The sequence below is a fragment of the Semicossyphus pulcher genome, unplaced genomic scaffold (genome assembly GCF_022749685.1).
Source record: "Semicossyphus pulcher isolate SPU_LCO1_2020_fin unplaced genomic scaffold, fSemPul1.0.p SCAF_17, whole genome shotgun sequence".
Taxonomy (NCBI): domain Eukaryota; kingdom Metazoa; phylum Chordata; class Actinopteri; order Labriformes; family Labridae; genus Semicossyphus; species Semicossyphus pulcher.
In genome coordinates, this window is record NW_027211681.1 from 8,006,748 (window position 1) to 8,021,934 (window position 15,187).

The 15,187-nt window shown below is 41.6% G+C and overlaps 1 protein-coding gene across 2 annotated transcripts in view; it reads left to right on the forward strand.

The window, feature by feature from the left end:
* Positions 1–7,001, forward strand: part of dlc1 (DLC1 Rho GTPase activating protein) — a 73,341-nt gene extending 66,340 nt beyond the window's left edge. For both annotated transcript variants that reach the window (XM_069665332.1, XM_069665333.1), the window contains 8 exons: positions 90–249; positions 1,206–1,413; positions 1,935–2,151; positions 2,535–2,649; positions 3,620–3,835; positions 4,712–4,929; positions 5,025–5,198; positions 5,291–7,001. In XM_069665332.1, coding sequence (XP_069521433.1) covers positions 90–249; positions 1,206–1,413; positions 1,935–2,151; positions 2,535–2,649; positions 3,620–3,835; positions 4,712–4,929; positions 5,025–5,198; positions 5,291–5,390 — 1,408 coding nt within the window. In that variant the 3' untranslated portion in view covers positions 5,391–7,001. The remainder of the gene's footprint in view (positions 1–89; positions 250–1,205; positions 1,414–1,934; positions 2,152–2,534; positions 2,650–3,619; positions 3,836–4,711; positions 4,930–5,024; positions 5,199–5,290) is intronic.
* The last annotated feature ends 8,186 nt before the right edge of the window (positions 7,002–15,187 follow it).

Consider the following 15,187-nt stretch of genomic DNA (forward strand, 5'->3'; position numbering starts at 1 on the left):
TTTGATTCAGTCTTTACTATAAGAATTAACAACTATTTGAAACATGTCTCAGATGAATCTTGAACATTTGTCTTGTGTGTGTGTTGCAGGGCCGTGCCAAAGTTTATGAAGCGGATCAAGGTGCGCGACTACAAAGACAGGAATGTGTTCGGTGTGCCACTACAGGTCATCGTCCAGCGGACAGGCCAGCCCCTCCCTCAGGGAATCCAGCAGGCCATGCGCTATTTACGCAACCAGTGTCTCGACCAGGTAACATAAAGCACACAAATAACTCACTCATATGAACAAATGTATACATAAACCTGTAATTGCAGTGTACAGATGACTAAACCCCTGCCACTCTGTCATTTAGATTTAATTAGTGTTTTCAGTTTCAAAGCTACGAGAGAAAAACTTTCTTTAAGGTGCTGAAGTTACATAACTTCTGAATGTAAGGACATCTGCAATCAGTCAGATATTCATCCCTGATGTTTTTCTCTGGATGTTACGTAAGACGAAGCAGCGAATCGGAAAAAAACCTGATACCCGCCTAGTGAGCGTGTGTGCAGATTCTCTCTGTCCCCCTTTTTTCTCTTCTCCCTGTCACACACTCGCTGAAGCAAGAAGGCCTGGAGACAGTCAAAGTGTGCAGCTGTCAGGTCCCCTGAATCCAGAGACATGAAGACATGAGATGAAAGATTTATCTCGGAGCGTGTGTGCACATTCATAATGGAAAAACAGAAAATAGCTATTAATGGACGGCAAAAGGGAGAATGCGGCGATGGTGTTCGTGTTAAAGCAGGACAAGGCGCCTCTGTCTCAGAGTGGTGAAAGCTCATGGAAAATATTCAGGCTGGGCAAGCCGGCGGACCTTTTCTCTTTTCCTCCCAAGCTTTGCCCTTTCATGCAGCCTTACAAGGACACTGATGAGGTCCTACACAACATGAAGTATTCAGAAAAATGCCCACCGGGTGTTACGGAGCTTCTTGTAAATACAGTCAACAGGATCTGTTGTGATGTAACCATATTGACTGTAAGCTCTGGATTTGGGGATAAGTCCAAAATGTTTTTAATGAAAACAACCTGCTGCTTTAAAGGATGTTTTCTGTGTGTGCTTTGGGCAAATAACTGTCTGTAATAATGTCTTACTGATAAGATCAAACTGAGACTAATAAAGGAATTAAAGCTCTCTCTGATGTAACTCTTTTTCTCTGTGTCCTGTCCAGGTTGGTCTTTTCCGGAAATCAGGAGTCAAATCTCGCATCCATGCTCTCCGTCAGATGAACGAGGCGAGCGGCGCAGACGGGGGCGGCGTCAGCTACGAGAGCCAATCGGCATATGACGTCGCAGACATGCTGAAGCAGTACTTCAGAGATTTACCAGAACCCCTGCTCACCAGCAAACTGTCTGAGACCTTCCTGCAGATTTATCAGTGTAAGAATACAGACACAAGTTCTAAACAGGATCCACGTGCTATCACACGTGCCTTATCTTCACACGTGCCTTATCTTCACACGTGCCTTATCTTCACACGTCTGTAAGAGGGTTGCATAAAGCGTATTGTTTTAGAGCTGCAGATGCTTGCCTGTAGTGGAGCGAGAAATTGTGAAACTGTAACACAAACAAGATAAGTGCAGGAAATACCTGTGGACTGAGGTGATATATGTGATACAGTGTTGGTTAATCCCTCTGTGACTTATGGACATCCTGTCGAGTGGTGCTCCTTTATGATTGCTGCATTAGGAGCTGTTTATATAAGGTGAAACAAAACCAGTCGTGTGTGAAGTATGAAGCGTACGTGTACACACACATCGACTTATGTAACACACGTAGCTCATTCCTGGCAGGCGAAGGAAAACATTATACATACAGTGAACACAAAAAGATCACATGATGAAGCAGGACAGTCAATTTTTATATATAATATTAATCGTTTTCTCCCTCTTCCTCTGCAGATATGCCCAAAGAGCTCCGCCTGCAGGCCGTGCGTGCCGCCGTGCTGCTTCTGCCCGACGAGAACCGCGAAGCCCTTCGAACGCTGCTCTGTCTGCTAAGCGACGTCACGGCCAGCGTGTCCGAGAACCAGATGACTCCCACCAACCTGGCTGTCTGTCTGGCGCCCTCCCTCTTTCACCTCAACACTCTGCGGCGCAAGGAGAGCTCCTCCCCGAGGTGTGTGCCTCCGCACCGCTGTATATCATCGCTGTCGTTGACACAGTTATCGTAAAGGCAGCTTGCATAACGTGTTGTATTCTGTACATTCTGAAAACAGGAAAGGGTCAGGCTAATGACACAAAAGAGCAGGATACTGTAGAGGGAGGACAGATGAGGAAAAGGAAGAGCTTATGGGAGGAGGAAGGGACAGAGACAGAGGAAATAGAGAGGTTACATAAACATCGTCCCGAATTAGAAAAAAATGGTTCCAGATTTGGAAGAAGAGGGTTCATCGGGTTTAACTCGTTCTTTCTTTTTTCCCATCAACCCCTTCAGCCTCTCTGTGTATCGCTCGATAATGGATGCTGTTACTAACCTTGTCGCGTCTACTTGTTTCACAGGGTGATGAACAGGAAGACGACACTGGGAAAGCCGGACCAGAGAGACCTTAATGAGAACCTGGCTGCCACTCACGGGCTGGCACACATGATCCAAGAGTGCAGGAAGCTCTTCCGGGTCAGTACTTACCAACACTGAAGCTAAATGTGCGCTTAGGTTAAGTCAGCACACACAAAGATACGCGCAGATCTGTGTGGCAGACCGCCAATTCAGAGGGATGAAGGTGTGCTTGTCACCTCTGGCTCACTGTACCATGTCATCGCCAAACACCTTGTTTCCATGTGTTTGTCCTGCAAACAAACATCATCCCAGTTACATACCTCCTTGATCCAATTCATGCAGCCACCTGCTCAAACAGTGTTATGATCACGTAAAGTAAACTGTCCTTCTGTTGTGCAGAATTTGACTAAACCGAATGTTTCTGTCTGTTTAAACTGAACTCAAGTATTGAGCAATAAAGTCCATTAAAAGTCGCCTCATCCGGCCTTGTTCTGTGTGAGCACTTGACTGGATAAACAGGAAATAATCAAACTACACTATTACTAATCCAATTCCAATCCCATTTATCCGAAAGCTCTGACTTTGCTCCAGTGGAAGCTAATAGGCTGCACACTGTGGGTCATCACTGTTCAAAGTATGATTCGATTGAGGGAGCGCTTCCTGGCTTCCTGTCATAGTCACGTCACACAACAAGGAAACTCAATAAGCTCCTTAATTATTTTCTCATGATTACATCTCGGTTCAGGGTCATAAAAGGAATATGGCTTATGAAAGAACTGACAGTAATTTACATCAGGCCTTTTATTATCTAATAAAAAGGCTTTTCTTAGACGGTAATAGAGTTATGAGTTCAATTAAACCCGTAAGATTGAAAGTAAATGGAGACAGATAGAGCGTTATAATGGGCTGTGACAACAGGGAGATGAAAATAGGATGCTCCATCTGTAGCTGTTATGCAACCCTATTGCTCTTAATTATAATTAGAAGACTAGATTAGAGTGTCCAATAAACATTTATCCATCATACATCCTACCTGCAGTGGAGAAGTAAAAAATTGACCTTCGTTCTTCTTCTTCTTTCCGCGCAGATCCCAGAGGAGATGAATCGCTGCAGGAACTCGTACGTGGAGCAGGCGCTGCTGCCACGGCGCCTGGAGGAGCTGGCGGGCGCAGAAGCCGGACAGGAAGGCTACAGGACCTACCTGCGAGACAGCCTGGACGCCCTCCTCAAGGAGGCCAAGGACAAGTTTAAAGGATATGACAGCTGCTCTACGCCCGAGCACGCCGAGCTGGCCTGTAGGAAGGTAAGAAAACGTGTTTATTCATCAGGAGAAGCTTTCGTCTGTTCAGTCCATCTGGCGGCTTTCAGTGTTTTTGTTTGCTGCACAGGCTGAATACAGTGAAAATATCCACCACAGAAGTTTAATCAAGGGTGAAAACAGTTAATCAATCAGTCTTTAGTTTCTAAACAAGCCACATTTTACCAAGCATGCTCTGTGTCTGTTTCCTGTCGTCCGAACTCTCTCCTGCTCCTCTAAATATCTCGTGGAAAACCAGCACTTAGGGTTTCCTGTATAGAAACGCATCCGTGTGAAACTGGCCTGGCCCTTGGCTTCTCGTTCCCATCCCAGCACTGGAATCTCTCCCAGAATGACATCAGAATGACATACACACACAAACATACACAACCTCACCATTATCCCAGGCCTACATTTCCGGAGTCTAGTGTGCAAAGGGCCCTGTGTATGAGGTTATCTTTCCTCCAGTTTGAGAGTCACAAGGCGTGGAGTGTGTGCTCTTTATCATCTGATGGCAGAACGAACCGAGCAGCTGACTTGACTGAAGGGCATTTGGAGGTTTTGCAACAGACTGGCTGTTGTGAATTAAAGCTGGATTTCTAATTTCTGTAAATATGATTAATAAGATTACAAATCCATTTGAAACGCTCGCATGAGACGCTTGGAATCTTATATGTTCTGCACATTGGCCCCTGCTGCCAACTTCCACATCAAGAGAGCGAAATAAAGAAGATGATGAGACAGCTTCACATTCATTTGTTGCATGTTATTCCCAATTTCTCTCTCCTCTCATTTCTTGTCATCTCTGCTTTCAGCTCTCATATAAAGACATAAAAAGTGCCAAAATAATAAATATTTGTGTTTTTCCGTCTGTTTCTCCAGGTTCATGACTGCTTCCCTCTGCGGCTCTGGAAGGTGACCGTGGAGTTGCCTGCGAGTCCCGACGAGGTTCTGACGCGGGTGCTGCGGGAGCAGGGCCACTGGGACGAGGACCTGCTCGAGAGCCGCGTGGTGGAGACCCTGGATGAGCGGACGGAGGTGTACCAGTATGTCAGGAACACCATGGCTCCACATCCAACCAGAGACCACCTGGTGCTCAGGTAGACATCTCTTCCACCCTGTTAATTTCGCTTTATCTTTTTCTAATCTGATTTGATGTTGTTTTATAACGCACACTCTTTTCTCTCGTCACCAGAACATGGGCCACAGACCTGCCAAAGGGAGCGTGCGCACTGGTGTGTACATCCGTGGACCACGAAGGCGCACCTGTCGTAGGTGTTCGGGCAAACGTCCTCACCTCACGCTACTACATCGAGCCCTGTGGAGCCAACAAATCCAGACTGACACATATTTCCAGGATCGACTGCAGGTGAGGACAAAAGACAAAGTGGGGATTAGAGTAAGTGGTTTTTAAAGTGACTGCACAACGAGCTAACGTCTTGTGTCTGTTCTGCTTTTCAGGGGTCGTTTCCCAGAGTGGTACAATAAACTGTATGGACACTTGTGTGCTGCAGAGGTGGCACGGATACGTGACTCATTCACCGTGTCCCTGGATAAATAAGAAGGCAAATTGGGTAACAACAGACCCGACAGCTTCTTGGACCATTTGACCATTATTTGGATCCTATGGAGGACTTGAAATCACTCATTTACCCCATCCAGGCAGAGAGGTAGAAGGGCACAAAGCCTCTTTATGCTCTCATATAAAAGGACAAATCCTGGATTGAAGGACTTCTATTGCTCTGATTTTGCCACAACAGACGATGTTACCGTTTAAAGAAATGTTCTGTTGGGGCTCTCAGTGTGCTGCTTCACGTCACACAAATATTTATCTGGGCCAAAAAGGACGTGATGTCACCGATACAGGACGTGATTTTTATCCAAAAGGGTGCTACTGCTTCTGAGAAGCGCGGGAGGATTCAACGAGCGTGTGCGTGCGCTCAAAGCAACGGTTAATAAATACATACTCCTCACACTGGTTTCCAGTGGCAGCATAATGTGTACATACAGTATTCTGCTTACACAGTAACGGTTTGTGTCGGTGTTGTGTTACCTCTGTTCGATTTTTCTGTAACAGCAAAGCACAGGAGGAATATTCTCGTAGATAATATTACGGTTAGCTGATTGATAAGTCCATTGGTGCAGAAAGATGTGAATGTGCTGACTGAATGGAGACAATAGACAGGATATAGGGAGATGACAGGCGGCTGATGGCGCAGAAGGTTTTAGTGTTGCAGTAGAGGAAGGCAGAGACAGATGAGAAACGGTGGCTGGCTCACCTAAAAGAGAAGACGCGTCTTAGAAAGGAATCCAGTTAGCAACAACGTGTGGTTAGTTTGAGCGGACGTGGGTTTTGTCTTTGAAGAGGAACAAGCAAAATTAGCGACTAGCATAAAGCTAACGGCCAATAATTAAGAGCTTTGTTAGAGACAGGATCACAGCAACAACTTTGGAGTTTAAGACCAACAGATGTTTAATGATGGACCAAAATTGGGAGTAGCTGAAAGACGTTCTACATTGAGCCTCAGTAGTAAAAAAAAAAATACAGCTAGTGTTGTCACCTTTTTATTGCTGTAGGCCGTTCATCACTTGTATACATGTAAAGAATATTGGTTTTTATGTACACAAGACCAGAGAAAGAATGAACAGAAACCTCCAGCTAGTCCTTTAAAAGATGAGAAGTAAACAGAGAAACAATGGTCCTTTTATAAAGGTGGAGATCTTACAGGTTTTACTGTAAAGGAGAGGGCAGATTGAATGTTTGTGTGATTTCAAAAGGAAGGAAAAAAAAAAAAACTATCTTTGTGTAAGCTTCTTTCTCCGTGCTGTCGTATCAGTGTTTTTAAAAAGAAGTTAAAGGTCCTCATAACAAAAGTTGACCTTCGTGCGTAACACTCACGCTTCAGTCTGAGGACTCGTGTCGAGCTGATTAATTCACTAAGCCATTGTTCATTATCATAAACCTTTTAACTGTGTTTCTGCCAAATAATAACGCATGACAGTGACAGTTAATTTAAAACAAATATATTTATACCTCAGATATATGTTTGTTTTGTATCATACCAGTTTATGTTATTTTATTGTAAATGTTAAGCTTCGTGTTACAGAAATGAACAAATGTTTTATCTTTTTTATTAATATTATTTCTGTACAGGTTAATCAAAGTGCACTATTAAATGTATTAAAATAAAGTGAACTGTGTCCTGAGCGTTATGTAATCATGGGTGGACCACAACACAGAACACTTTAAATCCCTCGTAATCAGTTTGTTTTTCGCCAACTCTGGATTTAACCCCTGAACGTCACATGCACCTCTTTCCTTCTGCCTTTACTTCACTACCAGTAAGTCTACGACTGAGACCAGGAGCTGAGGCAGTGGGGTATCAACTCCCGCGGTAGATGGTGATCTCACTCGTTGTTTCTTACATAACAGTTTCAAATAGCAGAAGACAATGGGGACCGTTGTACCACAGCTGGCCTGGTCTTGGCAGACTCCATGAGGAGGGGGGCAATCACGCGGCAAAAACTTGGGGGTCTAATGGTCAAAGTGGGAGCTAATGTAACCCCTTAATGTGTGAAATCACCTTACAAAACTTGCTGTTCGCAGGTGTAACATTCTGTGTGTTTTGCGTTCAAGCTAAACACTAATTATAATGATCTATAAAATGTATATTTACATAACTCAAGGACGGGTACTTTCCACACGCGTACAGTGTGACAGCAGAAACAAGTGTTAACTTGACTGCGAGATCCCACAGACAAGACGTTGCGCACACACACTCATTTCTTCTCTGGTGGACCGTGAACACTTCATGTGCTCTCCGGGAACTAGAGATCAACCAGAGCCTTCACACGTAACCACAGATGTATGCATGTTCCTGCCTTTGTTATGCACATTCAAGAGATTTATCTCCACTCTCTGTTTGCGTAATATAAACCTCCACAGACTAATTCTCTCTTTCTATTTATGTTCTCCCGTGTGTAAGTTCTGGTATGTTTTTGCACTGCACATGTGTACGTGTGTTTGTTGAGAACCCAAACACCTCGGGGAGATTATGCAGGGCCAGATAAGGCCGACCAAGAGTCAGCAGCAGGGCTGCATTCCCGCCACGCTGTTTGAGAATCAGGCGCGGAAGGTTTCCCACATTGATAAATGAACATAAACGTGCGACTGCATGTTTTCATGTATGTGCAGAAGGATTTGTGAAAAATGTTTGCAGGGAACAGTGTAAAGGTTATTGCTGGGTCCATCCCAGGTTTATTTATTTAATACTTATTCTATTATTCCCATTAATGAGGGAATGTAGGCACTGCTTGTCTTTGTTTTCAGACATGTATGATGGAAATAGGGGGGGGGGGGGGGGGGGGGAGACCTGAAGATGACAGAAGGCTTCAACTAACCGCAGCTCTTTATAGCACATTTGACAAGACATGTTCAAAAAAAAAGTCTCCAGCACCAGCTCTAACCTGCCTATTTTACATTGACAGACAGTGAGTGGTCGTGTTTGGTCGCAAGAAATCAGGCGTGCCAAATGTCTGAGACACATATGTGGACTGGAATGCTCTGATGATGGATAACTTGCGGTATTGTTGTGGCAACAGGAACGGCATGTCATCGTGATAACGGCTTGTTTTAAGAGTCAACATGCCATAGGACTGTCACAGAAAGGCTTCCACAGCTGACCTCATATCGTCCCTCATTTATCTCCATATTACATGAACTCCAACGGCTGGAAGTAAAGTATGTTAGCAGGGAGAAACAGGCCTGGTGGTAAAATATGAGGGGAGGTGTATAAACAGAACGTGCCTGCAAAAAAATTTGATAACGAGAGTTGGCAGGGTCAATAAAAATGGGAAAGAGTTGCATGAGTCACAATGACAGCTCTATATTTCCTATATAGAATCAATCAGCATGAGCATTTTAAGTGAACCATGTACAGAAAGTATGTAAATTATCTCAATTGAACAAACTTATTCTTTAGGTGCTGTCTGTGTTTCCAAATGACTGCTGCTATTGAGTGTACCACCACCTACATCCTTCTCTGCCTTGACTAACACACCCAGCTCATGCCTTGTTAAAATGTCTCAGACCAAACACAAGGGGGCGCTCTACTGGCTAAATCCCACCTAGCATCTGTTTTACGGTTCAACACTGCCCTCTGGTGGTTATTTGGTATAGGATTATTATGTCCACACTCCCTTACATAGCTTGTCTGTCAGATGTATAGATGAATCACTTCTGTGTTTCTTTTTCGTGTTTTTTAGTTGATACCAAACAACGGAATTTAATTATTTTTGCATAATTAAAATATATGTATTTAATCTCAAACCTGAGCTTTTGGATACATTTATGATCAAATATTAAGGTGAGTGTACCTGAAGGTCCTCAGAGTCCACTGACCCAATGGGCTAAAAGAATAATGTAATGACAAGAACTTACAAGAGATACAAACTCAGGATGTATGTTAACACACAGAGTGACCTCTGGACCTCCTCTTCTGCCATTTTTGTCTATCTAAAAGATATCTATCTAAAAGATGATTGGCTTGTTTAATTTGTTTGATTTGAATAACACAAAATTATAGCTGTATTGTTACCAATTACAGAAAGTGGGTTTAATTAGCTTAATTTTCCTCAATTGTGCCTACTTTTTTTCATTTTGTAATTTGTTTCTATTTTCCAGTAACAATTCTCTGTCTTTTGACTGGTGGCCTGTCCAGAGTGTGCCCTGCCTCTTGCCCAAAGACAGCTGGGACCCTGAACAGGATAATAATAATAATGATAATAATAATAATAATAATAATATTATTAATAATAATAATAATGATAATAATAATAATAACTTTATTTATGAAGCACCTTTAAAAACAAGAGTTTACAAAGTGCTTTGACAACCAAGCAAGCAAAGTAAAGCAGAGAACAAGCAGAAAACCAGCAAATCACAAAACAAGCAAAGCACAAAACCAGCAACTCACACAAAACCAGCAATTCAAAAAATAAGCAAAGCACAAAACCCAATACCCAATAGACAACAGGAGAACCCACACAACCAAGACCAAGGGGACGAAGCAGGAAGAAGTAGAAAGAGTAAATAAAATAAAATAACTAAGAGAGATAAAAGAAAGGAAATAACTGAAAAAGAAATAAAAGCTGTAAAAGCAATAGGAGAGATAGAAACCAGTAAAGGCTATATCAGTAAAGCAACAGAAGAGATTAAAGCAATAAACGCAGTAAAGGAGATAAAGGATCAATAAAAGCAATAAAGGATGGAAAAGTAAGAATAAGGTGAGATAATATTTTAAAAAGATAAATAAGAGCCAATAAGAAGAGGACATCACATAAAAGTGAGTCTATAAAAGTGAGTTTTAAGAAGAGATTTAAAAGATGTCACCGATTTTGCGAGCCTCATCTCCTCAGGCAGGTCGTTCCAAAGCCGAGGAGCCCTGACGGCAAAGGCACGATCACCTTTCGTTTTAAGCCTCGACTTTGGAAGGACCAGAAGGCCCCCACATGAGGATCTAAGGCTGCGGGCTGGCTCATATGGTGTCAACAACTCTGTGATATAGCTTGGAGCCAGCCCCTGCGTGCTTTAGAAGTGATCAGTAAAATCTTAAAATCAATTCTAAAAGTAACTGCAAGCCAATGTAGACAAGCCAGGACTGGGGTGATGTGATGTCATCTGTATAATATAATATCTGTAAGAAGCCTAGCTGCTGCAATCTGGACTAGTTGGAGGTGAGAGAGGGGTTTCTGGCTGATTCCAGAGAGGAGGGAGTTGCAGTAATCCAGTCTGGAGAAGATGAGAGCGTGGATTATTTTTTCAAGGTCCGGTTGGGCAATTATTGCTTTCGTTTTTGAGATTGTGCGTAATTGGTGGAAGCAGGATTGTACAACTTTCTTTATATGTGGGTCAAAGGTTAGGTCACTGTCGAATATTACGCCAAGGTTTCTGGCAGTAAGCTTTACATTATCAGATAGGGCGCCAAGGCCGCTATGGAGATGGAGGGTGGAGTTAAGTGGATTGATGAGTATTATTCTGTTTTGGAGTTATTTAATTGGAGAAAGTTCTCAGCCATCCAACAGCTTATGTCACTGAGAAAGTCTTTGATAGCAGCTAGGCTTCTAGGGTCCCCAGGTCTCAGTGGAAGGTATATCTGTGTGTCGTCTGCATAGCAATGAAAGGAGACATTGTGGCGCTGGATTATTTGGCCAAGTGGCAGCATGTGAATTGAAAATAAAATTGGGCCTAAAACTGAACCTTGCCGTACACCACAGGCAATTGTAGTGGCAGAAGACGAGTATTTACCTATTGTGACCGCAAAGGTTTGTTCTAAAAGGTAAGAATAAAACCAACCAAATGCAGTGTCCCTGATACCAACCCAATTTTTAAGATGATCAATTAAAATGGCATGATCCACGGGTTCAAAAGCAGCACTTAAATCTAAAAGGATTTAAATTGTGCCCTCCCCCCTGTCGGCTGCTAAAAGTAGGTCATTGGTTACCTTGAGGGCCGTTTCTGTACTGTGCTGAGCTCTAAAACCAGATTGAAATTTCTCAAAGTGGTTGTTAAAAGACATAAAAGATAAAAGTTGGGTTGAAACCACTTTTTCTAAAACTTTTAATAAAAATGGCAGTTTAGAAATTGGCCTAAAATTGTTAAAATCAGTGGGATCAAGGTTGGGTTTCTTTAAAAGAGGTTGGACCACAGCATGTTTAAAAACAGATGGGAATGCGCCTTCCTCAAAGGAGCTGTTGATTATCGATAAAATACTGGGTGTTAAACAGTGTTAAAAAACCTCTTGAGAAACTTGGTTGGAATAAAATCAAGGCTGCACGTACACGGCATGCACAATTATTAGGCAAGTTGCACTTCTGAGGATTAGTTTTATTATTTAACAACAACAGTGCTCTTGGTCAATCCAAAATGTTAATAAACCTCAAACCTGAATATTTAAGGAAGTGAAAGTGAGGTTTTGGCTTGTTCAGTGGTGGTCGGGTTTCAGCCTTTCTTACCTTGGGCATGTCTCTGAGCACTGAACACCTTGTACTTCTGGACACTCCAGGTAGGTTGCAGTTCTTGAATATGACAGCACTGGAGGATAACGGGTTCCTGGTAGCTTCACGTTTGATTCTTCTCAAATCTTTGGCAGTTAATTTGCGTCTTTTTCTCTCAACACGTTTCTTGCGACCCTTTTGGCTATTTGCAACAAAACGTTTGATGGTTCTGTGGTCAAGTCCTATTATCTTGGCAATTTCAAGAGTGCTGCATCCTTCTAAAAGATGTTTCATAGTTTTTGACTTTTCAGAGTCTGTTAGATCTCTTTTCTGGCCCATTTTGCCTGAGGAAAAGAAGCTGCCTAATAATTGTGCACACCTGATATAGGGTGTTGATCTCCTAAGGCCACACCCTCCCTCATTACACAAATGCACCTAGTATGCTTAAATCCAATAGGCATTCAAGTTTATTCAGCTTGGAGTTGGAAAGTATACATAAAAATGACGATATGGACAAAATACTCACCTGCCTAATAATTGATAATTGTGTAGGTGATTTCATGTGTGATAAGATTTCAGATAAAAAGGACAAGGAAACTACAAATGTCCCTACTGGCACGTTAAATATGGTCCGGCTGGGTGATTTGTTGTCTTATGTCCTTCACTTTGTTTGTAAAAGAAATTAAGAACTTCCCACACAGCTGCTGAGAAGCATCAGTAAGATGACAGGGGGAGGGGGTGGTAGAGGATTCTAAAACTTTAAATAAAATTCTGGGGTTAGAATGATCGGCTAAAATAAGGTTCGAATAAAATGAGGCTCTTGCGTCTTTAACTGCCTTTTATAATGCTTCTCTCCAGATATCATAAAATACTTGTAAACCTTTCTTTTTCCATTTCCGTTCCTTTCTTCGACAGTCTCTTTTTAATTCATGTGGGATAGTAGGAAGTAGGATAAGCGGGATAAATAATGGGTGGATGGATGGATGCATTCTCGGCCTGTGTCTTAATCATATAATAGAACACTCTGCCCACTAGAGGGCAGTATCCCTCCACAGTACACACGGCTGCATCAACCTCACAGTCTGTTTGACCTTATGCAACCTCAACTACATTGTGTAAAGTCTTTTCATGTCTCTCTAAACCATTATGGCACATAATTAATAAATACATGTATGAGCACCAACAGTGGTAACAACAGGGATAGTCTAATGACCTTGTAATACTGATCATTCACTGGTTTTGGTGTAAATACATGCTGTACTTTGAACATGCACACCTACATATATTCACTTTCAAATATAAATCCAAGTACACAAAGTGCTTACTGTCACAGCCACATGCACATAATGTATTTGAGATTGGGATATCTTTCTATTGTATAAATGCACAAATTATTCACAGACATAAATCAAATATTTTAACCATGAGGAAAAGCATGTGCGTGTGTGCTAGCAAATACATAATTGAAACCTTTAAAAACGATGAAGTTAAAAATAAAGAATGTGGTTTCATATTTTCTTATTTATTCTAATACAGCAAATAATTTGGACCTACTTTTTCTAAGTTGAGTGTGAACCAGAGGTACAGCAGGTCATGTTTAAATGTTGTTAATATTGTCTTTCAAATGTTACAGGAGGGCAAAGATAATGGCAAACAACGTACAATGATGCTCCCTTCTGTAGTATAGTGCAGTATAGGTCATAAAGCCCGCCTCCTCCATGTTAATAGGTTGGACATGGGTCAAACTATAAAATCAAAATACACGCCCGTTAAATTTTTCTCAAACATGGTTTCTGTCATTAAAGCTAGTTATTATCATGCGGATTTAAGTCCAAGTGTTCATTTTCCGACAAGTTTATATTTAATTAGTTATTTGATGCTGTCAAAATGATGATTGACAGCTCTGTTGACAAATTCGGCTCCTGCAGCCAATCAGTTCCGGGTGAGCAGAGTGGCGGACGATCCGCGAGAGGAAACGTAACTAAAACAATCACTACAGTCATTGAAGTTTCTACACCTGTGAATGTTAACCTCACACCGACACAGAGAAGCTGTTCTGCTGTTAAACACGCCGGCGTTTGGGATCCTTGCTGTTTTTTCGGTAAGTTAAGTGTGTGTTTGGGTTAGCGGATGTGGCTACGGCCGCTTCACTCGCCGATCTCTACTGCGCAGTCTCTGGCTCCATATGACGTCACCATCGCACGATGGCAGCGCCTATCACAGGGGCTATTTTGGCATCAATTACGTACAATGGGAGCAGATGGAGACGCGTTGTCCATCTATATATACAGTCATTGGTATAGAATATCATAATATGTTGATTAAAAAAAGGTCTTGATCTGTTTCTACTCAGATATCCAATCTATACAATATATTTACGTGACAGTGTACCAAACGGGTGTTAAAAGTGGGTCCAAAGTTTTTGTAACATTCAACTGACTGAGGTTTAGAAACTAGAACTTGATTGGATATGTGCAGTCAGCCAGCCTCGTGAGCAGCATCCATTTATTTAGCGGAAATTGAAAACAAGCTCATGTTTGATGAGAGAGAGCTGACATGTTACAAAAGCAGACTATAGATTTGCATGACCAGTTTGAGAGATTAAAATACCTCTTTTCACCCACTTGTATGTATATATAGTTAGATGATTGTTATTATTTCTATGTAGGAACATTCTGAGCATCAAAAACTGTAGTCACATTTTTGTATGCAAACATTTTTGGCCAATAAAGCTGCTTCAGACTCTTCCTAATAATCTTTGTGTGAATTCTCATAACAAGTTCATATTCAGTTTTCCTGGAAGCAAATATTTCCCAAAACAGCTCTGATACATTCTTAAAGGTATGTGACTTATTATTATTTATTGTTGTTGTTATTATATTTATTCATGAGGGAAATAAGGTTTATTTATTGTTCTTCAATCATTTAAAAGCTTGGTGACATCATAAAGTCATATCATGTTCTTGTTAGCTCCTTTGCATGACCAAACTTTTAATTGTCTTTTGACAGGTGAAAACAGCAAAGCAGTATGCATATATCATGACAGATCTGTGTGACATCAGATTTGCAGTAGGAATCTTTTGAGCTTTAACTTTACTGTGCATTTTGAACATGATAAATTTAACAGCGATTTCACTGTAAACTTGTTGATGCTCTGCGGTAAATTTCATATATCAAATGCAAGATGAGAAAAGGCACCCTAAACGTTTACTGGGGTTTAATGTGAATTTAACAATATATTTAAACTCTTAAACTTATAAATAGTTAATGATCTTTTTAAAGAGTAATAAATGTCTCTCATTGACATGATCATGATTTCATAATGGTATATTGTTGTCATTTATTTTACTTCAATTAGATAAT